This window comes from Corvus cornix, chromosome 4 (assembly GCF_000738735.6).
Source record: "Corvus cornix cornix isolate S_Up_H32 chromosome 4, ASM73873v5, whole genome shotgun sequence".
NCBI lineage: Eukaryota > Metazoa > Chordata > Aves > Passeriformes > Corvidae > Corvus > Corvus cornix.
Genome location: NC_046334.1, coordinates 33,788,544 through 33,814,135, shown reverse-complemented (window position 1 = coordinate 33,814,135; position 25,592 = coordinate 33,788,544). Strand labels below are relative to the sequence as shown.

Sequence of the window (25,592 nt, the reverse complement as noted above, 5' to 3'; positions counted from 1 at the left end):
CTACCACCATTCATTCCACTACAGGAAAATCTTTCCAAATCAGCTGAAACCTACTGTGAGAACAGAAAAGGATAAGGATAGTTAGACAAGGACTTTTACACCAGGACAGGTGCTTCTTCTGAACAATTTGTAAGTTAGTTCACAGATCCAGGCAGCTGATCAAAATGGATCATTCAAATAGTGGTTAAAAAAATCTTACTCAGTGCAGTTGAAGTCTTATTCCTCTTGGAAGACTACGTTTTCCCTCTGTGAGAATCCCCTGTGGTACCAGCTGCACTTAAGTGTGAATGACTGTGTCAGAATCAGCGAGGATTCCAGGGCAAAGCCATGGTAAGGAATGTTGGCATAGCCCCAAGGCAGAGAGAGCAGCAATAGGAAGAAATGGAAGAAGCTACAGCACAAGGCAGGGAGAAAGCTCTGCTACACGTCAAGAAAAGCCTGCCTTTGTGACAACCAACATGTAACTTAAATTATATCAGGAATTACACAGAAAATTTCAGGGTTTAAAAAAAAACCCAAACAGGCAAAGCAAACAACTTATCCTTGTAATTAAATGAGTGTGTAAATGTGAATTACACAATAAATTGCACACAAAGTGTCTACAATACAGGCAGAAACAGAAAAACTATTTCTATACTTAGTATGAGGTCATTACTGAACCACATTACACGTTTATCTAGACGTTTTACCATTCCAAATTCTTTTTATTGGTGCTCTTTAGAGGTCTAAGCAAGAAATTTATTCCAAATTGCACACAAAAGAAGACAAGCATTTATGCAACACTAAAATTTTAACTCTCCTTTAAAGAATTAAGATGATGCACCAAAGCACATCTGCAAAGGCAGTTACCATGCTCTGATTAACACAACGTGGCGCAATTACAGTGGTATTTCACATATTTTCCTTTTTTGGGGTTGAGGTTTCACACTACATTAAACTGACGACTTCTTGTATCAAATATAGAGAGTAAACTCAGACAGAATTAGGGAGGATTCCACTCCTATAGCCTGCTCAATTCAACTACATTCATACTGACAAGAGTGTGATCAGTATAAAAATATGCTTGTTCAGCATAACACACCACAAATGCTTCAAACACAGTAGGAATCATCAGCATGCCCCACCTGGATCCAGAAAAATGTAAGAAACAAACCAAATTAGCAGCTTTGCAGAATGGTCTACTTGCAATGAAATAACATTGCATTGATATTAGTTAAGCTGCTAACAGCCATCAAATAAAGTTAAGCAGTTGTACACATGACATTTTAAACCATGTATTTCAGCTTTCAGATTTCATGCTGGAAGAAGAACTCTAAGAAAATGGAACAAAGAGCTAATCTCTTCATTACTATACGTGCACACTTTATTTTATAATTTGTTTATGCCAGTAGTAATACAGAAAGGTTCTAAAGTGTTAAAGTACTATCATCATTAATGTTCATGATACACTATCACATCAGGCAACTTGCTAATTTAAACAGTGAAAATACCAGAGCCAAATCTTCTTATCCTCTCTATAAGCTGATAGAGGGCACCACATTTTTTTGACATTCCATGCTCTCCAAAGCCACCTTTAAAAAGAAAAGAAAAAAAAAGAAAGGAATTTTCAAAAGTTAAAACCATGGAATTTTGTATGATAGCAACTGTATTAGCCTAGAGAGGCATCCTAAATGAAGATTCGTATTCTTCGATAATTTCTGTAAAAACATTTCAAGTATTCTTGACAATGCAATAAAATGACATTATTAGCTGAAATTTTTTCTAGTATGCATTCCATGAATGTAAGCCAACATGTCTTTGTTATTCAGGCAAGTCATGACAATTACATCATCTAATTATTATTTGGAGCTTTTTTCTTCTTGGTGACCTTGACATCCTCAGAGCCCTATTGATTGACAGCTAAAAGGCTTACTCTCAAAGAAATGTTCTGAATGTATGTGATAACTTTCTCATTTCAAGGGAGGGGAAAGAGAAAAAGCAAACAGCCAGTTTCATCAGAAAACAAACACACACACCCAACAAAACTGATTCAAATTTAACATGGCTGATTTTGCCATGAAATATTTGTTTTTCTTTGCTAGCATGTAAATAGATGTCAATGCACTTTTAAGGCTTTGAAACATCACATGCTGGTGTATATTGCAGTAAGACCTGGCAGGTATATATACATATATGTCTGTCTGATTACAGCAGACAATGACAATCTAAGCTAGGAAGTAGTTTATTTTAATACTTACCATGCCATTTACAGAAATAAAACACATTTCTGTGTTTACTGCATACAGTCTGTTACATACTCACTTCACACAAACCTTTGTGGCTACAAGTGGCTTTTCAAACACCACTAAATCAGAAGCAAAAACACTGACTACGTTACATGAGTCAATTAAATCACTCAGAATTGTTCAGAAAGTTTTGGGATTTTACAGGTTTCCAGTAGGCTGTATTTTACAATTCACTACTTGTTATAGGACAAAGGAGTTTCTAAACTACTGTTACAACTGAAAAAGTAAAAAGACAGAAAGAAATGGACCATTGATAGCTCCAACCACCACTTCCCAGCTTTCCATAAAAACTTTTAATATATATGTAGAAAGTATATTTATTAAACAGAACCTTAAATTCATATTACAGATGAGAAAATTCCATATAAGGCAAGTGAGTGTGTGGCTGCTCAGTGAGTAACAATGTGCCTAATTATTTGGGATTACACTGTCACATAGCTGCTGGCTCCCTTGAGAAAAATTTTCCAAATTTTTAAAAACATTTTAGATAGATGAGGTAATAGTTCAACACATTCCTTTCCAACAAGTTACATGGTAACTATAACATAAACTGCAGCAGATATAACATTGATCATCATTAATGTAATTGTCTCTCATGCTAACATTCATTTTATAAAATAAGGCTTATAGCTAAGCATTCCAAATAAATATTAAAAAAATCATTAAAAGCATCAACTGTCACACATGCAAAAACCCCCAAAGAATCCATCAGTTACTTAAAGAAAGTATTATACTATATTTCTAGGGGGAAAAACCCCCAAAACACTCATTTCTGTTTTATTGTGGCCTGCGTATTTCATTTAGTAAGATACCAAAGAAAAAGTATGTCACTTAGCTAAGCTGTCTTATATGGCTAACATGCAGCCTTGCCAAACCATATAGACTAAAAAAGTTTTAGTTCTTATTTGCTGCATCATCTCATAATTCAGGCAGGAGAAGAAGGATACTTTTGGCAGTTTGGATTTATAACAATATACACATAAAACTGTTATCAGCTTTACTGTTGTTTCTGTTTACAGTGATTATGCATTTTGCTTGGATGAAATGAAAAATAAAATGACAGAGCCATACTCCAAGAAGCTCACAGATTATCTGACCCTGAAAATCCAGGCAGATAACCCTCTTGAAAAGGAGCAGTCACATAATGTGAATCAGAGCCTGTGAGCCTCAAGATTTTAATTAGAGTTACAATAACAACTGTGACTCCACCACTTCATCCTGATGGTTTACAACCAAGTATTTAATCCTTCCACCTGACGTCACCTTTAGTCTCTGAAAGCCAACATCAGAAAGTGCTCAGAAATCAAGCTTACAATTAATTGCCATTGTACCCGTAGCTAAGATAAAATTTTGTTTTCTAGATTACAGATATCTAGCATTCTTTTTATTCCTTTTACAGTTGCTACCTAATATTAACTAGCTAGCTGGCAATTTGCTGTTTGGGAATTAGGGGGAGATGAGCACACTAGGCTGTTCAGTTTGCAAAAACCAGCTAAACTCATCGTTTAAGCATCAAGAATGTTGGAAATTTAGAAAAAAATTTACATATGTGAAGCATAAAATTGACTTTTCTAATGTTCTTTATGGAAAGATCAAGCATGTTGAGGGTTCTCTGAGAGCAATTATGAAGTCATTAACCTAAGGGATTTTGTTCTCCAAAGTTCAGTCCCACTGATCATCACAATTGCATTGACTCCTGTTGTGCAGTAAAGGCAGAAAAGAATGATCCAAATGAATTAGCAATACTTAACGGGGTGATTCAATATCCTGAATAGGATACCATCCACAAGAAAAGATAATGTGCATATTGCAAAACATGTAAGAAAGGAAAAACTAAGTAATAGAACATTAAATATAATTTTAAAACAGCTTAGAAATGTACATCTTTTCTGTGGTAATTAAAAAAAATAATAACTTTGCAGTTAGAAAGAAAAGAAGAAAAGCAAGAAGAAACAGGAGTCAGCAAGCCAAAGAAATCACTTGACTGCATCCACTTTAAGGGGAAATGACCAGTGTTGTTCCTACATTTCTTCAACAAAACTAGTGCCTGAAATATCTTCGCAGGCAATTAAAACCATTTGTTTGGAGGGGAGCAGAGCAGGGAGACCACTGACTCTATTAACATTTTAAAATGCAATCTAGATCTAGAAATGTTCAAAAGTTTTCCTGTTTTGGAAAAACAAGTGGATGTAAAAGGAGATAAAATTAATTTTCAAATTGTCATAAAAACACTCTAATCACAGCATCTACCTAGAAAAAATAAAAATATTTTTAAATATATCAATATTGAAAGATTAAATTCAATTCCTTCCTTGGTCTGAAAATTTTTTCCACCTATCAGGAAAAAGTTATGGTAGCTCAGTTCAGGAACACATAAAACATACTTAACAGAAAACAAATTTCAATAATAAATGTTTACATTTTCTAATAGCATTTTTTCCAGACTTTTCCTCAGTAAGTTGGCTTTTTTTTGTATCATAACCTTAAAGTTTACAAATTCTCAGTTATCAACTTACAAATCATAGTCTGAAAGCATAAATATTTTTAGACATTAGACAGACATCCATTTAGGAATGGATTATGTTTTCTCTCTTGCAAACAGACATATTTACACATAAATAAAATCTCTTTATCTAGCTGTCTGAATACCCAGCTGCCTCTGTTAATCAGATTGCAGCTTCTGGTGCTAATGCATTGTATGTTAACAATAGCATAGAAACGTGTATTAAAATGTCAAATAAATAGTTGTTTTTTAGACAAGGCAGATCTAGCAAGGATGACACATTCTTGTGTTTCTTCTAGGTCTGAGTACAGAACTGGATGAAACAGTAACAAGAGCAAAAGGAGGGGTTGTAACGCCAGCCTTCCAATTTTGCCTCCAGGATACCACATATGTTCTCTATAGTGTGTTTGGGCTCTGCTATCAGGAACTTTCAGTGATGAAATCAAAGCTTTGTACAATTTCCTTTCCCACATGACCACCTGCAGAGTAGACTCTACGCTTCCTACCAGTTTCTGCTCCTCAGTTCAACAAGATATTTTTAAACAGAAATGACGGAATAAAATTCAATTTTTTGCTTCTCTTTTCCCTAAAATGAATTTATAGTCTTTGTTTAATAACTTTTCTAAGTGTAAACTAATGGTATCCGAGACATTACACTGCCTTTCCACATTTAAAACACAGATTGCCTTCTACACAGAATTAACTAAGAGGAAAAATAAATTAAAACAAGGCTGAAATAACATACCTGTGTTATGGCCAAGTCTTTCGTTGGAGTGCTGCGTAAGGTCAATTGTCCTGTCAATTTGAAAGATTTTTAAGTCTTCATCATCTAAGGCAATATCTCCCCAAAAGACAGCTTTAAATAAAAAAGAGCTCAATTTAATTGAAGAATTATTTGGACAATAAAGCCGATCTGAAGAATATAATGCCATGTTTACAACCTTTGGGAAAATACATGACAAACATATTTACATCATGTGTATTTCCTTACTGATCTATATTTTTATATGAAGAACAAAAGAAAACTACCTAGTAAAAGACAAATAACTTTTTCCAAAATCTTAGTCTATCTGGTTTCTTCGCACATTACCTAAATGCAGTAATATAAATGTAGTGTCATTGTATTATTAATTTTTAACGTGTAGTTTTCTCTATGTAAATACAACAAAGCATAAAAGACACTGAGATGAGAACATTTGAACTATGAAGTCAAATATAGATATTTCTGAGAAAACACAACCTTTACATTTCCTAATATTTTTTTGAAAACAGTAATTATTTGAAGGAGTTTTTATTATGTTTCAGTTGCTTTCTACATTACATTAAGTTTCCCTCAGATAATTATCTGTTTTCTGTTAAACTGAGCTAAAAAAAACTTTATTTATTATTTTCCTCTCTGTTTATTTGTATGCTTTCCTTTTATAGTTAATCTCACTATAAGGATGCTTTCAAATTCTTTGCTTTTCAAAGCTCCAATCTCTTTTCAACCTTCCTTTTGCCTTTCTGGTGGATTTCTCCTTCTCTCTTTTCTTTTTCTTTTGCTCTATTTTCTTTCATTTTTTTTCTTTTTCACTTTTGCATAGGTAACTCATCTTCCCTAAGCTGTCTCTACAACTCAGTGGACCATGACACAGTCCCACTTCCAAGAATTCAGGATCTATAACCTAAAACTTTCATCTCTGCCTATTTTTGCTGAGATTTCATCCTGCCATCTCCCTGCCAATTCAAACTTAACATTAGAGCTGAATTTAACAGCCATATCCTCAATTGCTGTGAATGAAGTAAACAGAGCATGTACCAATTAACAGGAGCTGAAAGAAGTTGTTTATCTTCTTTATCCAAATTCTTCCTTTTCCTGTTCCCTCTGTCAATAGCTCTATTTTTTGTTCCCTCAGAGTCACAAAACTCCTGGATTCAATCTTGGTGTCATCTTCAATTCCTTTCCTTCTTTCCCCCACCCAGGGAGACATCATTAACTGCTTGGCTGTTACACAGCTCTACAGCAAACTGCTTTCTTCACTTCCACCCAACTAAACTCTAGTCCAAAGTCCAGCTGTTACCAAATCAGTCTCTCATGTCTTCCTCCATTCAAACTGATCCTAAACATTATTGCTAATTGTATTCTTTTTCTCTGCCTGTTTTTTATATCACATTTAAAAGACCACTTATCAGATGAGATTCTCATAGTAGTTTCATGTTGCTGCAAAAGTTACCCATTTCTCAGAATGTAATGCTCACATTCATTGGTGTTGAATCAAATTCGTATAAAAAAGATTTCTTACTTAAGCAAAAAGGTATTTTTAAATAACTCCAAGATATATTGCTTCCTCCAACTTACATTATTTTTCTTGAACACAAGGCAACTAGGAGAAATTATGTTCAATATGCTTTTATCTGCCTCGTAAAATACCTTTAAAAAAACCCCCAGATCATCTACACAGTGTTAATAATGAAATTAAAAAGGAGTATTTTCAATTCAAAACATAACCAACATTTTACATCTCCCCCAAATATTAATATTTCCATGTATATAATTTTTTTTACACAAGATAATGTTTCTTAGAAATCACAAGTATTTGAGACTGTTACTGAAGCTGTTCAGTGAGCTCTAGCACATTCTGGAACACTATCCTTCAAAGGGCCACTGCCTCACACTCACACAAGACACACTGGGGACATCATTGCTCCAGCTATCCTGTTCTCACCAGGGACGGTTTTACCATCACATCAAGACACAAAGCCAGTGACAGCTCTAGATATTTGGGGCTTTTTTCCCCTAAGCTTCTAGGAAAAAAAAAACAAACCTCAAATTATCAGGGTTTTGAGCAGTGAAGGAAGAAAGTCAGTAGACTCCAATCTGGTTGATTATTTACTTTTATAAACACCTTCTAGAGGTTTCTCTTGAATGCCATTCATAATGGGGACCTCTACATGGAAAGATTGCAAACTTGAACAAACAGAATAGAAAGTTGTAAAGGAAGGAACTATTAACATTTCTGTCTATAAAGTGTGCCCCAGCAGAGGCCACAGAGATTGCCCACACCAAACTCGAGGAAGTGCTAAAGCTTAATATCAAGGCCATTTATCTTTCCTGGTGATATTGAGAGTTAACAAAAGGAAGATTCCAAATTAACAATGGATGATGCAAAAGATATCCCACTGACAGAAATGCATGAGCAGAAATCACTTTGGTTTCTGTGTGTAATACTGATGTATAAACAGGAAAACTCAAGGCAAATCAAACTTCATACTAACAATAAAGTAGAAAAAAATTGAAAAATGTCTACGCTACTCTTGGTGATGCATCTTTATCACTTTTATCACTTCACTGTGGTAACATTCACTTAAAGATGAAAATACAAATAGAAATACTAATTCCTGTGGATTTGTCTAACATAAAAGTATCGAATTTGTGTGTACATATGTAAAATACACCTTAGTGTTCAGGCAGTGTGTAGTAACTTTGTCTGTTGTGTTAGAAAGGAAAAGAAAGCTATTTCTGTTAAACACCTGGACCATTAGCTAGTTTTTGATTAGCAACAAAGGACAAGGTTGAGTTTACCAATAGGATTACCACAGTAATACAATAATAAGTGCTTGTGCAAACTGTCACATAACTGTAAACAAGTAAACTATGTGACCAATAGCAGCCACATTCTCTGACATACTAAAGAAATACGAGTAAACACTAACATCAGAAATATGTAAGATTATTTTATTAAAATATAATGGAAAGTTTGGAACTTTCTTCAGGCCACTGGTTCATTTTACTCAAGGCAATTCTGTTTTGCAGAAGACAACAAAACATGCTAGAACACAGAAACATTGATAAAAGTTGACTTTAGCAACAGTCTAAATAATGTCACTTCATTTCTACTGAACTACTCCTCTGATCTTCTGAATTAATTTAACTTTACCTAGCAAAAGATACAGGATGGTCTTTAATTTCAATGTAGTCCAAACAATCAGCAACTGAGACAAAAAGGGAGCTGATAACTGTTTTTTAAAATTCCACCTTTTTTCCAATGAAAGGTCTGCAGTGAAGATAAATTCTGCCCTTCAAAGCCTAAAGCACAACCCCAACAGAATTATCCAAAAAAAGTAAAAAAATTATCTCCCGTAACTATTAAAAGTATCCTTTAATTTTTTGGAATGCCAGTTTAAGTGTCAAGCTACTTTGTAATAGGAGAAGACCATAGTTTTATCTCCTGCCTTAAAATTTTTATGGCCTGCAACCATCTGAAGAAGTCACTCCATATACTTCATCATGTCACAAACCAATCTTAATGTTACAGAAGGCAAGCAGAGGATTGTTTGGGTATGCAAGGCATGATGTTAAAGGCTTTGCTAAGAGCATGTTAGGATTAAGAGCTTTAGTAGCTCCCTCTAAGGAACTTCTGACAGAATTGACCAGTTCAGCTGTTCACTCATTTTCCACACATATTTAAATCATAAGTTTCACCTGGAAAATTAACAAGAATCTGACAATCAATTGACTAGGCAAGAAAATGAAACCGAAACAAATGGATAGGAAAACTTTTAAAGGGAGCTAAACAGAACTGTAATATACCTCTACTTATTTCAGGTTGTGTCATATTATCTCTTATCCTACCTGTATAATCAGTGATCACAAAAACTTGATATTACAGATAGCTTTTTAATTTAATTTGAAAATGCAAGATTGACAATAAACTTAAGAAATATCTGTTGAAAATCTGAGACAGCATTAATTGAAAAGTATTTCAAAAAGCTTTTATTATGTAAAGGTATTTCAGAAAAATGAAAATGGATCTTTTTGTCCAATACTTGATATAAAGACAATACCCTGTCATACCAGACTTCATGCTGGTTAGTATTTGTTTTATATTTTTACATGTCTTATATGGCTGCAACATGATGCACTTATACAAATTCAACAGAGAAAATACATGCATCAATTCCAGAAAGGCGGACAAAAACTGGTTACGAGTAAAGGCACGCTTTTCTGTAACAGTGAAGAAGGAGTTTTGTGGAGCTGTTAAAACAGAGAAGACGTTTAACCAGCAGATGCAGTTCTGCTTTCACACAACTCAAAAGCTCTCAGTTAAACAGCACCCTCAAAAAGGTCTTATTTTATTCAAAAAGACAAAACATTGCCATGTAAAGCAGCTAAATTTGCTACCTGTTAACAATCACCTCATAAGCATGAAAACAAACAGGAAAACCAGTAGGCTGTGAAAGATATTTTCCATCCAGAGAATCACACCTTAGTATTGGCACACAAACCATATTAATGGAAAGGAAAAATAAGATTATCTATAAAGTACAGGTCAAGCACAGGAACTACAGCTACACTCTACTACTTGTAACAGGATCTATTATTTCATGATAAATAATTACTATTCATCTACAAACTTCTCTGTGCTAATCTACTCTCTCCCAAAAAGACCATCACCACAAAAAATACCCAATATTCTAAAGGAATAAAATATGCTACTAAGGACAGAAAAGAAACATAAATAAATTTATAAAATAATTTTCAAAAAATAGATTTAAACTATTTTTGTTTATAGATGTACACACATGGTATGAGTCAATGAGCATACACAGTGAGAATAAAAACATCTTTCAAAACTTTCAATATGGCTGGGAGAAAGAAATTATTTGCTAAATACATAGGGCTGCAATATGTAGTAGGATGGCTCATTCTAGGATTTGAAACATCAATTAGCACGTAAGTCTGCAAAATACAGAAAGGAGTATATTCTTATAATTGCAATAACAAAATTATCTACTTCAAGCTTCATTCACAATTTCTTCTACTATTACTGCTTTCTAAAACTCAAATCATAAGCAGCCATTTTTTAATAAAATATATTTCTGATAGTACTCATAACAGTATTAGTAACAACATACAAAATGCAAGTAAGTCAAGACTGCTATAGTGTTTGTCCCTACAGCACAGCAGCATAGCCAAAGCAAACCAACTTGACCTTGGGTAGGTTGGGAGCACTCAGCTACCCAGCAGACACCAACACCACCCAGAAACGATTCCCAGGACCTGATTTGCTCTGGCAACTCCACAGGCTAGAAACATGTTCAGCTGAGACCTTCTCAAACTGAGATGTAAACTGTGATCTTGTCCTGTGAGCAGACACAGAATTTTGACGGGGGATTACTCCTATACTGAGGAGATACCAATGAAAGGATTAAGGCAATTCTAGAAGGCATTGCAAAAGCAAAGCTTCAAATTTTGGTATGCTACTGGGAGTGCAAAGCACAGAAAGTTTGTGCTTTATCCCCTTTGCAGAAGCTGCCAAGAATGGACAACAAAAAATATTAGTTAACTGCAAGGCACAGCAAGGAAATCTGAAGAGCTCCTTTAACACCCTTAAAGGTGGGATACCCAACATGAAGCAAAGTAATTAATGCAGTAAGTAGTGCCACAAAGTGTGCTGGACAGCTTCAGGGCAGATCTCCATCCAAACCCACATGTACAGCAGTTCTAATTAGCAGACTCTTCTATAGCTGAGTCATTGAGTATTTCCCTGTAACAACACAGCTATGTGCTCTATATTCTATCTTGGTGAGTCACTTTATCCCATACGATTCATTCACAAATTACATAACTGCTTTTAACTCTGAACAGAAAATGGAAAGACTAGAGCTAAGACAATTCTACCTCATTACAAGGAAACCAACATATGCTACTGTAACTAACTTTATTCTGTATTACCATTGTTTTCAAATTATTTCAGTCTTTCCAATATTTTCAGGTACAATACACTTTTCTTAGAAATTATCAAAATGAGAACAAGGCAGGGCAAATAAACAGCAAAAGATCTTGTCTACAACCAAAAGCGTAACACTGCGTACCACACCCTGAACTGTTTCTATCACTGCTCATCATGAGTGTTACCTTCAGTTGTAACTACGTAATACATTTCCATGTTACCATACAAAGCTCACAAAACTTTCAAGAGAAAGTTAATTTAACCAAATGCTGGATAATTATCCAAATCAATTTGCCTTTTTATTGGACAAAAATATTACAGAAAAGGAAAGTTAAGTGAAACCTTAACAGCATGAAATAGAAGACCAAGGTAGCCTACTTTCAAAGACACATCAAAAAGAAGTTAGATATTTCATGATTTTCACCATGCAGCGTTTCCACATCTGCACAGCTCTAAGCAATTGTTACTGAAATAACAGATATATACTGAAATAACTTTTATACTTGAAAAAGCTCACATAGACACACCTGAAAAGGGATGTAACACCTCTGACAGGCTGCTTCCATGTTTCCACATAAATTGTATAAAATAGCAAGTTCATCAATACTCATACCAATTCCATTTTTCAAACTCTCTCTTCAAACTCACTATCAGAAAACCATTCTCCCCGAGGACAGTATCATTTCTATCAGAAAAGAAAATGATGACAGAATACTGTAAACATCTCCAGACCGTACACCAGTTAGAAATTCATTCCTCCATTCTTTTGAACGTGGCATCCCTTGACAATAGCTCCCATGGGCACACAAAGTCATCCTGAAATCAGCTACCTTGTATGTGGTAGTGATGTAGCCTTAGAAGCACAAATTTTAATGCAATTTACTCGAATGCTCAATGACACTAGTTACACGTTGACAGCATTACCTGCAACTCACCAATTCCTCACGTCACTCGCCCCTAGAAAATTCCCGTGTTCTCCATGCACAACACTTTTGGCTTCCTTCCTTCCTCTGACCATGTGTTCACATTTATAGGTAGGATGGTGGCAAGGCAACATCCTTATTGGTATAGTCTGGTGCAATACACTTTTCTTAGAAATCATTCAAATGAGAACAAGACGGGGCAAATAAACAGCATACAACAGGGCATACAACTCCCTATTGTTGCTCCCAAGTTACGCTTATGGAGCCCCATCTGAGGCATGTAGCATTTCACTACAGCCAGTCCACACTATTTGCCAAACTCTGCATGAAGTTACTACCAAACTGACCCAACTAGGACAGAAAAATAACCAGATAGGACCTGACTGTGGGCACAGAAAAACAGCTGTAGAGACAAAGGTAGGAGAACAGAAATAATTGCTGGAAAGGCATCCACCATCCTAGCCAACTCGTTCCAGACAACCCTTCCAGGAGCATGGCAATCACATCACAATGCAGATGGGCTATGGGGTGAGTGACGTGCAGCACTGGGGCATGTCCTGAATTTTTCAAAGCAGGAAACACTCTGATATAAAGCAAGACTCATAAGGAAAATGGAATAATTGTGACACCCTTTACCTGAGTAGAACCTTCACTTTCCAAAAGAGACATTTGTAGAGCTTGATCTTTGTGAAAGGGGACACTAATTTGCTAGATATGCTTCTTTGCAGCACAGATAAATCTCAATTTACAGATATCCATTTATCCTGAGCTAATTCCAATTTTTACTTTGTTCTTAATTTCAAAATAGTGACTTTTTCAATTCCATTTTCCTTCTGCTTTGTCTTTTAGTGACAATTTTCATATTTCTTTAAAATTAGTACAACAAAAAAATTTAAAACTTCAAAAAAAGCAAAGACAACTATGACAGAAGTTGCAATCTTAGGTAAAAGGACAAGATTCACCCCTAAACTTACTGCAAGGTGTTTTGAGGACAGGCTCTTCAATATTGCAACAGCTACTCTGTGAAAGGTTTCGTTCTTGGTTAAGCTACTCAACAGGGCAAGCTTCCTGACTTTCAGTAACTGTTTTCTTTTTTTTTATGCAAGATCATCATCAACACCACACAGGCTTTGTAGCTGGTAAAATCTACTCCTCATATAACAGCTTAACCACTGAACTGAACGCAGAGGACAGTGCTCAGCAAACAGTAAGGGTGTCTGCACACTGTTAGCAAAACAAGCAGCTGCACAAAGAACTTTCTTCACCACTGATAACTACCTCAGGCCAGATATTGGCAAAACTAACCTACAGAGAAGTAATCTCAAGGAGACCCACTTATCCATCCTACTATTAATATTTTTTATTACTTTTTTCTACTATTTCTACTCTTTCAAGTTTTTAGTATGCAGAAATAATCAGAAGTTTAATAAAAAATAAATTTAAACACGAGCCTTTCTTCAGAGCAGATATTAACCACTTTGAAAGGAAAGCCATAGCAAGAAACCAGTGACTCTTGGGAAGATCCACAAATGCCAAAAATATTGGGCAATCAGAGCTAATGTTTGTTACCACAGAAAATGCTGACCTGCTTTATATGAAACCACATGCAAGAAAACCATCATTTCCTGGGCCTGTTGCTCCTTCTGCCACCGCAAGAGCAAAGAGAGTGGAGAAAATTCTCCGTCTTCCTGGGAAGGGTGCACGTCAGCCCTAGCAGAAACCATTGTGGCAGAATTAGCTGAACTTCAATTTTGTGATAGCTGACTCTGATTCCCAGCGTAGGAAAAGAAGGCTGACAGGTCATGAGGGTTTTTTTGCTGTCCCCAGACACCTGCAAACACTGACTTCTTCTGCCTTATTAAGGAGGCTAGAAAAATACACCAGGGGGCAAACTCAGATCTATAGTATCACAACAGTCATAATTACCCCAGTTAGTCCTGTGTGACCACTATGATGCTATAATATTCACCTTCATTTTACTTTGAAACTCCATTATCCTGGATAGCCTTAGGGTCAAGATCTACAAAATTAATTATACAGCTAAGCTTTCTTACAGTAGAAAAAACAGACTCCGTGAGGCAAAATTATCACTCTTAAAGTGAAATCTTTTTTTAAATATTGAAAACTCATAAACATATAAAACTGGAAAGAAAAACAAAATCATTTGTTCCGAAATTAAGAACAGATTTTAATTAATTCAGTTACTTAGAGAATAGGGAAATGGATAACTTCAAACATAAGCCACATACAGACGAATGGAGAAAAATCCTTGTTGGAAAGAAAGTTGTCAGTCGGAGTGTGCCACCTACATGAAACAGCTGCTAGGGCTGAGACAGATACAGCAGCTGCTACAAAGCCTGCCCAAAGATGCAAGCCTTAGACATTTTCATTCAAACACCAATAAAACAGAGCCACAGCACCAAACCAAGTGAATTACAAGCTAACTGATAATGCATGGCACAAGCCAAAAGACTAGTTTAAGTAGCTAAACAGATAGAGGTAAAATCCTTTATATCCTTTTCCAACCTCCAGACTTTAGAAAAAAGGCAACTTCCAAACCATTCAGTGGAATTGAGGCATTATTGAACTGTAAGGATTTCAGAGAATAAAATCCCTTTTAAAGATGAAGAAGAAAATTAATAGAACATTTATACGGAAATAGACTACTGATGGGGTGGGGCAAATCAGTTTTGATCACAACTTTAATTCTACATCTCAGCCTTTCAGTAGCAATAAGTCAGAAAATTAAGTAAAAAATTATTGTTTCTGGTAAGATGAAGGATTAGGTTTATATGCACTACAGGTCTTGCACCTTTGTAAGCATATTTTCCTGGATGCTTTCTTCTTCCACAAACACCCAGGCAAGTCAGATATGAATGGTTCCCCCTGAAAAGGTCCTGGTACAAGGACAGCACAAGCATGGCCAAAGCCAGCAGAGCAGAAGTACTGCATAGCAGCCTTGAAGGGGAAGCAGCAGCAGCTGTCTGGGGGGAGGAAATGTAATAAAAAAAATTTTAAAAAAGGAATAACTGCTTAGATAAGCTACCTGGCTTTGGCAATACCAGTCTTCAAGAAATTCCACAACCAAAACATCTTTCCTCTAGTGTTACAGGTTGTTAATGTGGAGCAGAAGTGGATAAGGAGATCAGTAATAAGGGAGGTAACTCCCTTAGTAATTTTACTGTGCTATGACAATAAGAGGCCACAGCAACACTTTCTTTATAACTTGGCATTAGAACATAATAAGCATGTCACAATAGTGTTACAGTAAAGCAGCAGTGATAGTGATATATGTGGAAATCCTCCCCTTCTGTACCTTCTCCTCATCTATGGGAAACAAAAAAAAAATGTATTTCATTTTCTCACAGACATAAAATCCCAAGTAGGCTAAAGTAGTACCTCAAAACCAGAAAATCCTGAATAATCATTAAATGCAACCAAAGATTTATACAGAAAGCTAAATGGCACAGAAAGGAAAGTGCATATCTAAGGGATTATCTGGCATTCAGGATCAAGGTTGTCATCACACCACATGAAATAAATGTTGTTCCATTTGCATCATCTTATATTTAAACATGGAGAATTATTAAACTGTATATAAATAAACCCTTATTATAGGTTTCAGAAGTGATTTTCTTTATCAGCTGAAGCTTCCTGTTTCCATGATTTTTGTCATGAACCTCACTTAAGTCACTCCATCTCATATTTTAGCACATCATTCTGTGACTTGGCTCTGCAGAAAAGACAAGGAAAGAGACTAAATAGCTCTTAATGCTGCTTGTTTTGGCAGTGATCCAGTGCTTAATACAGTGAGTTCTGGGTATTGGACCAAGGCAATTCTACACTTCTGTCTTCATATTCAAGAGTTGTCTTCTACCACATTTTTTTCTTACCAGAGTACAAATTTTAGTCAATAAAGCCAAAAAGATGAAGCCCAATTGCTTAATTTTGTATCTTCCAATTCATGTAATTGTTTAAAATAGAAGTGAGGAGTCTCCTGCACCACAACTATTTTGCTTGTCTCCTGAATACTGTTTCCTTCCTTCCCCCTCCCCCCCACATTTGTAATTTAAGGGGTTGGGTTTTATTTTCCCATGGAGACTCTGCACAGCTGCTGATTATTTTTTGGACACAGCAAGTAAAAGAAAAAGTGAAAAATGATCCTCAGAGTTAGTGAGGTAACAGTAAATGTACAGTAGAAAAGCACTGATATTATCCAATGCCTAATAGTAAGTTATTAATTAGAATTTAATATTCCATACATCTGATTCTTACATAGCTTAATATTCTGAGAAATTTTAGCAATGATAATACTTGAGACAGAACTTGTACAATCATAGTAATATTTTGCCTCTTGATGGATACAATGAAATCTCATTTCATCTTTGCATTTATTTGTTTGCTCTTGAAAAGCACTATTCAGCATATCTGCTAAAAGCTTTTTTAAATTCTTGTTTTTAACCAGTAAAGAGTATTAACCGTTTGCAAGTGCTCTGCTGCAAGCCAGCAGAATCTCCGCCCCGTTCTGAAGAGAATTATGGCACCGAGTCCACACTTACTCATTTCCTAGTTTTTGGCACGGTGGTAATTCAAGTGTCATCCACAGAAATTATGCGGAGGAGGTAGGGGAGAGGACAATAAAAAAAATACACAACTTCAGCTTTCTCCTGTCCCTATAATTTCTTTGCAGGACTGTATTTATCCCCAAACTTGTGAGGCTGCAACCACTATTGCCACCCCCAGGCTGCCACAAAAGTGTTTAGGTTAAATTGTGCATATTGACAGTAGGATTTACATAAGGACTTACAGTTTGCTACTTGTTTGCAGCTGATTATCAGGCTGGTGCATCACAAGCAAATTAAGATAAAATCAATCCTATGGTGAGAAACACCTGAGTCCCATGAATTTAAATACACACCATTCTGTGGTGTAAAATGGTAGCTATGTGAAGGTTCAAGAATTTCACAAATCTTAAAAGAAAGCAAACAGTTATACTTTGCTTAGGCTTTCCATTTCCTTAATGTCAGTCTCATGCTGATCCCCATTTTACAGGGCATTTTAGCTTGCATGTCAAACTGAAAAACCAAAGGGCCAATTCAAATAACAGATCCTGACTTGTTCTCCATGTCTATTATTCTTCTCTTCTTGCCTTCATTAAGCCACTGCAGCTCCTTATGTACTGCTTACCACCAGATTTCTTGTGCTCCTCTAATAGCAGCCCATATGTTAGCAGGAGCAGAGTACCAGGGTCCATTTGCCATCCCGCTCGCAGACACAGCTTCTCCCTTTTCAACTGCAACAGTCTTAACTGCAGCTGCTGTTTGCATGAATACAGAGAAGACATATACTAAGTTTTTAATTTTTTTTAATGGATCTGTTTCTTAATTAATAAAGATGTTACTGCCTAAATTAGTCTCAGAGTATTTTCAGATGTCTTTCAATACAATTCAGCAGCTGAAACAAAGTACATGAGCCAAACATGATGCTTCTAGCCAGCTCACCCTGGGCTGGCATGGTCTGCTGGCTATGAGGGCTGCGTCTTTTGACGGCAACACAGTGGTGACCTTAAATAACCTCTTAATATATCTCTGGAAATAGGAATTACACAAGATGCTGAAAATACTAAGCTTCTTTTAAGCTCAGAGAAAATACAAATATTTAATATAGCTAACATTCAGAGCAAACATGCCAAATTAAATATTAACTTTTTCAGAGGACTGCTGTTTAGCCTATATCATTAAGGGTCTAATATTTCAGATTTCCTTGACTATTAACATTTTAGGAAATGGAGAATTTTAATAGGTTCTTTAACTCCTAGATGGTCTTTCTTCATTCTTTTATGCTTCCAAAGCAAACAATTCAGAAATAAATATGAATATGTAGAAAACCAAGGAAAAGCACTTGACCAAGTAAAGAGCAGTCAGAAAACATGCTACTGTATCACCTAGCCCTTAAGTAGACCATATGTGTTATTACTGTGTTTAAAAAACATTTTCATTTAACTCTTGGACACGGTGCTGGAGACAAATCTTATATTATCAAAAGGCATACTCCTATAAATATTTGAGAGACTTGTGTTCCACATGTGGGAGGAAAAAAAAAACCAGGCATACAAACCATATGTTTTCTTCTACCCACTATCTCTTCTCATATGAATTCTGGTCTGCAAATCATAATCCTAGTTGTCCACGTTTCTCACATACAAATTGTGTCAGTACACATACTTAAGTGGTTCCCCAAGTTAATACAAGAGTAACTGAGAACAGAATTCCTAATAAAGAACAAAACAGAAGGATTTGCTGAGCCAGTGCTCTAAAGCAAAGCTGTTTATAGCATTGGTCTATGAATATGAGAGTGCTCAAATAGTACAGTGTATTTTGGGACAGACAAGATTTCAGGTGAATGATACTGGGTCATGCCCTATGTTTGCAAAGGAATGATTTAAATTTTCTGTTCACAACTAAAATATCCACAGACTGTCATATTATAAAAACTGATCTGCTTGAAGCTCATTTAGGAAGACAAGAGTTCAGATTGTGGATTGGTAGCATGAACACTGCTTCAGTTATTAGAGAGCTGTAATATCACAGCCCCTTTGTGAAAATCACAAGTTATTCAGTTATAAGTTATTCCCCAAGAACATGGATCCCAAAACCAAAATAATTTTATCATAACAATTCTATTACTGGTATAAATACATTTAAGTGGACAATTCGTCCAAATGTCATACAAATTAATCTGCAAAGGTGTCAATTAAAAGCACCTTCACAACTGTGAAAATCAGTGACATTTGTGTTTATAAATTATTCTTGCATTAGTTCTGAAAGTAAATTTCTTTCTATCCCTGAACAGAATAAAAAGCACAATATTTAAAGATAGTCAGCTTTTCAGTACAATCAGTAGAAATAAATCACCAGAAATTTTTAGAAATTTCATACTCATTTTCAACTAAAGGACTGACATATTAATCTTAGAACTAACAAAAACCTAAATAAGATATAAGGCAGAATAGGGACAGACAAAATTGTCATGTAATCTACAAGACATAATGTGGGGGAAAAAAAAAAAAAGAAAAAAGAAAAATCCTGTACTACAGGACTTAATTGCTTTTTTCATGGCAGACAAAAGAAAGAAGCATAGCTTTGGGTTGTGCATATATCAGAAAACTGTCTTTGTGGCATCCCAAAAGCTTTTCACTTTGATGAATGTGTTAGAAAATCATGAATGCACAAGGGACACTTCAAGAGCAGTAAATGACCTAACACAAAGCTTGAGAACAGAAGACATCTTCATGTGCTAAAATGACTTCATTTGTTTTATGAAAACATGGGAGGAACATCTGTCGGGACAGGAAAGCATTCTGGAGCAACTGAAGGCATCAGAGCTGGAATTGGCAGGAGGGATTTGGGGGTTGGGTTTTCTTCTGAATGCTTTTGTTTGGCTTTGACAAACGGTACTTCACATTTCTGAGACTTAGAGAAAGTGAGCTAGAACCTTGGAGCTCAAGACTGGATGGAAATGATTGCAAGGTTCCTATAAATCTCGAGAAAATGTAGTAAATTAAAGATCTACAGAGTATGGATTTTAGGAGAAACAAGTATCAGTGCTACTCCACCTGCAACAGTTCAGTCCATTTGGAAGAAAACACCAAAAAGCTTCTGAGTTACTAAATCCAGTACTTCTATTCCCAGTCCTATGCCTGAGTGACTTGATTGATGCCATCTATTTTTGGCAATTTGTGGTATCTCAAGAGGCATTTTTTGGATTTGCACTAAAATAAGTTATCTTGATAAAATGAGCCAAACATCTGAAGGAAATAAGGTACTCTGCTAACTCCACAGGGATCTTTCAGTACTAACAAAAACCTTGAAAGGCAAAATGCAACAGCCGTTGCTCTGGTTGCCCAGCCTGTGCTGAACACAGAGCAGTGCTAACTACCTTTGAGCTGATGGAGACAACCAGCCCGTGCCCCACCTCAGGGCCCAGCGCTGCACAGCATCTCACACCCCAACCCAGAGAGCTGCTCCAGGGCATTCTGAAGCACTGCTGCTCCATAAAGATCACCTGTAGCCCCCACTCTCAGCAAAGCTTCTTGTGCCACCACAAAAACATCACTTGCCTATTGTCACTAGATCAACGAGTATGTTTTATTCAAGTTTGGAATCAAATATTATTAGTTCCAGCATGGAAGTATGAAAACAACCTTTCTAATGATTACATTATTTTCTATTTGGTAAATGGATTTTTCCCATTCTCCATATTTCAAAATAGAACTAAAATCAAAGTCACTATTTTAAGTCTGTCTGTCTTATCGGAATTTTCTTTTATTAAAATTGCAAAATAGATAATGAGTGGGTAAAAGTAGAAAGTATAAAACATGATAACCTAGCCTACGAATTAATATACCTTTCATTTTCTTTTCCATGTTACTTTCTGTTTCTCTGTATAATAGTGTCCAAAATAAAAGTCCAATCATCTATCCAATCAAAATGTTCAGGGAATACCCAGAAGCTCACTGTTTTAACAATAGAGAACTTAGCAATACAATAAAAAGATTCCACTTTGAAGTTCTGTTAACAGAAATATGCAACTGGTTGAGCTACTAAATTCACATCCCTTCTGGCACCATTGACTTATTGCATGGACCTTCCCATAAGTAACCAACCATTTTGAAAACAATACATTCCCTTCACTGTTCCTACTGAAAACCTTTTCTGTGAGTGTTTCAATTTGAAGCTGACCTTTCTTCCTTGGCTTTAGACCTATTTTTTGAAAAATAGGTTAGCACTACCACTCAATTTTCATAAACCAATGCCACAAATGCCAATGTAGAGGCCATTCCTACAATAAGAGTTTTGCAACTCTTTTTGAGTAAAATTTTGCAACAGTATCACTGGAATTCCTACCATGCAATAAAATTCTATAAGAGCACTTAACTGATAACATCCTTCAAGTTAAATAATAATAATAATAATAATAACAACAACAACATATTAGGATTGAAGTCTTACTGCACAGCAAGATACAGATAGCTTAAAATTACTAGCAAAGTAATGAAGATAAGTGGACTTCTAGAGAAGGGCATAATGCCAGCTGGAGTCAACTTATCAGAAAAACTTTACACTCAAAGAAAAAAATAACTACTTTAATACTTTCAAATCTCCAGATTAATAAAAGAGGGATAAACTAACTTTGTCTTTAATTTGGTAGCTATATCACACTTTTATGTCAGAAACTAAATGTTTCTTCTGTATGGAATTGAAGCCGTTATCTTCATACTACTACCATTAATCAAAATCATTCATATTAAATTGATTTAAATGGTCTTTTGACAAAAGAAGGGACAATTAAGTACAAAGAATTATCATTCATCTGCATCTATTTTCTTGCAAGTTGTCTCTTAGCTTGATGCTATACAACTATTTTTCAACTAGAAAAATATAGAGAAACATTTATGAAAAATCACCATTTAGCTTGGGGCTACTGTAACTGTATACAATGAGAGAGACAAGTCCTAAATGCAGAGTGACCTGGACTTCTTGCCAAACTGCCAAACAACCATCCAAACCAAGAGTTAACAGCTAGCTCAAGTGCATTTTAGAAAACTCATACCTTCAGAACAGGGGCACAGGTCCACGTACCTTTGAAGAACATAGATCACATTACAGAAAGCAGATGTATCCTAGAAAACAGAAACTCCCCAAACGGTTTGTGAGTTTGCATGACATACCTCAAAATCAACAGTTTGGTTCAAGAGCAGCCAAGAAGCAGAGAATGCCTTGGCTGACAACTGAGAGGCCACCTTCTCACTGTTCATAGCTCCATCCACCCCATCAGAAAAATATTAGGCATGTGGATCAAACAGAACCTGCTTGGTATCTTATCAAGTTGTCAAGCAAAGGAAAACAACAAGGGAGAGAGCTGGGAAGAAGGCCAAGGTTCACTGGGGATGCAGCTGGACAGAAGCAAGAGGAATTGCTAATGACCCACTTACCAATATGACATGGAATTAGCAGAATGGTGAATGACCAGGCAAACATGATTTTTAGGGCAGCACTGTGGCCCCAGAAGTGTAAGCTATTTTAACAGAAAAATGGTGTAAAAGAACAGTAGGTATTTCACCTGGCAAACAAACTTAGCAGGGCATTGGCAGAAGAGCTAATTCAGCTTTCATATATGCTCTCTCAACAGAATGATGACAGGCTGGAACAGGTTCATAAGGGATTCGTGCAAATGATTTTTCAAGGTACAATGAGATACCAGAGGAAGTCACTATACATAAAATGTAACAGAAGCAATGTTAAATGGTTTGATCGCCATTAAGATAGTAAAGAGAAGAAGTTTATTCACTGTGTGACTTCTCTTAGACCTGCTGACAAAAGACAAAGCAAACAGAAATTGACAACAGGACAAATCAAACTTATGGAAGAAGGCATACTGGAGCTGGGAAGGCATTTACAGTGTAGCAATGATCATTAACTTTATTAATCATTAATCGTTACCCCTCTAATTTTTGTCTGTAGTTCATCAAGAATGAGACTATTCCACACTCCAGAAAAAAATGAATTGCAAATAGACCCTATGCCATCTTAAGAGAGGAGAAAGCAAGGAAATGGACAGAACAGTAGGCAGTTAGAAGTCTAAGTGCTTGATGTGATGGCTACAATAAGCAAATTGCCGATTCAAAATACTCATTTTGTGGTTTCTGAACTCCAGTCCCCGGGCATAAAGGTAACATAACAACTGCCATTGCCATTCCACAGAAGAGTAAAGCCTCTCCTTGGGGGCAGGACAAAAGAAACAGTATCTGGAAAAGAGACAATGAGGGAAAAACAAAAAATCACTCTTATATGAGTTTATCAAAAGTAGCAGCCAGCAAGTTAAGCTATTTTCTTAAACAAAGAAAATAGCAACATTATCAAGTTATGCAAGAGCAAATAATCACAATTTTGAGAAAGCTGTATGTAAAATATATCTGACATGGGCAATCGAAATAACAGCTCTAATAAGCTTCATCTCTGAATACAATGTGAGGCCTCATCTCTTTCAGAGGATAAATTTCACACATTTTTTATCTTTTTTAATATAAAGGTCAAATATAAACTTTCCAGTGCTTTCAGAAAACCTGTTCTTTACTGTCCATACTGTATAAGTAAACTTCTTGTAAAACATTTTGATGTTTAAAAAATGTAGAAAGTGCACCCCCGCAGTCACACAAGGCTGTTCCATACAATGCTTTAACTGACACACACAAACTGACAGAACATTTTCCTTCTCACTGCTTAGTGAGAGGTCAGTACAAACACATTAAGAAGACAGCCGATGTTTCATGGATCTAGCTTCCTTTGACTGTCCTTGATGTTTTGCAGAAGAACTTAGCTTCACCCACAACAGTTTTAGGGTATTTGTGGCCAGCAGATAGTCAGTGAGCATTCTGCAGCTGACAACAAAAGCTGTTGCCACCAAGATGTGGCTGTTCCACTTCAGACCAGGTTTGGTACCAGCTGGAGTAATTTTGCATGTTAAGATCAGCATACTTCCTACCGCTTTCTACTTTGGATCTAAAAAATACCCTAAAAAAATCTATATAAATTCTGAATTGAAAAGACAGGACAAATTCTTAGCATCTGGTTTCAGTTGGTTCAGATGACTTGGCAAAAATATACATTATTTTTCTGAATGGCACAGGAAATGACAGTAAAGATTCACAGTAAATTGCATGATCCTTGAGTTTAAGATAATCACAAAAAAGACACACATAACAAGATTTGACTTGTGGCAAAGTTATCTGAAAAGCAAAAATCTCTTGGCTATACATGATGGACAGATAAATGAACAGTTTTGATCTTGTGTTTTTCCTATCATCCTATTTGATCTGGCAAAATCATCTGTCAGTGAAGCAAAAGCAGCTTTCAGGAACGGAATCTTTGGTATTTTCCACTGGGGCAGAACTAAACTTCTGAGGCAATTCTGTATTATGATAATCAACGAGGTGAAATTTAACATGGGACACTGTACAAACAATATTAACAATGCACCACTGAAGAAGGTATTTACCAAAATTGCAACCCCCAGAAGCACCCTCATCTTCAGCAGAGAAATACTACAACAAAGCAAAGATCTCATGTCAGCATTTGGCAAGAAAAAGAAAAAGGATGAGCCTTTGGTCTGATTAGTTTGAAAGAGAAGGTAACTTGGGTTTGGAGAGAAAAAAGAAAAGAAAATCCTTAACAGAAATTTGTGTCACCATAAAAAAACCAGACACGAGGAAAAATGTTGACCAAGTTTTAAAACATAACAAATACCTAGTGATAAGTAGCTACTGGAGATAAATGCTTGATTTCCTACCGATAAATAAATATCAGCTAGTGTACACTAGTGTGCAGCTATGTACACATCTTTTCCAACACTTGAATCTAACACTCCTTGCTTCCTTAACAGTCAAAAGCACACTGTTATTGCACGTAGCTATGCTATGCTATTGATTATGACTTTGACATTCTTCAGAATCATGTAAAGGCAGTTTGCTTACCTGATAAAATGTTTTGGGGTTTTGGCGTTGTTTTTTTGGGGGGGTTTTGTTGGATTTTTTTCCCTCTGAGCACATGGAATTTCTTTCCTGCTATGGAAACGTTTTGAAAATTGTCTTTCACTTGGTTTGGAACAAAATAACATTTTGTTCTAATCTTACATATTATCTCCTTTGTGGATATATAACAGGATTTTACTTGCAGTAAAATGTCTTAAAAAGCAAAACACTCTTGGAGACCTGTAGTGAAGTATTATTCAGAAGTACCAAGGAGTTGTTTTGATGGTACATTTCACACTACAGTCTTAATCTGTTGGCAAATCAGATACTTAAAAGGAACATATCCTGCAACTAGTTAAATGGTAACAATTGCTAGCATTTCATATACTGACTTCTGTTCCATTTCTATTATTTCTCTCCTCTCTTTAATTACAGGGAAAGATTACATCTGAAAAATCAATGCCTGCAGCTAAAATATGAAAGTTAAATTTAGGTACATATTATGTAAATGCAGAAAAAAGACTAGTCCACACTAATTATGCTTTAAGGTATCAGAATAAATTTTCTAACTTTCTACATTCAGACTTTTTTAATGGGTTTTTTCCCATTTTTCCACTCACCAGACAGGGCACAACCATC

General features: G+C 35.8%; 1 protein-coding gene across 3 annotated transcripts in view; it reads right to left on the bottom strand.

The window, feature by feature from the left end:
• TLL1 (tolloid like 1) overlaps positions 1-25,592 on the bottom strand; it is a 130,349-nt gene that overhangs the window by 66,350 nt on the left and 38,407 nt on the right. For 2 of the 3 annotated variants that reach the window (XR_005601743.1, XM_039550797.1), the window contains exons 2-3: positions 5,534-5,644; positions 1,491-1,571 (exon numbers count right to left, since the gene is read on the bottom strand). Coding sequence is in view for 2 of the 3 variants with exons in the window: in XM_039550797.1 (XP_039406731.1) it covers positions 1,491-1,571; positions 5,534-5,644 (192 nt within the window). In the remaining variant the exon portion in view is untranslated. Of the gene's footprint in view, positions 1-1,490; positions 1,572-5,533; positions 5,645-17,611; positions 17,801-25,592 lie in introns of those variants that run through there. The other variant, XM_020584732.2, reaches the window with a different exon arrangement.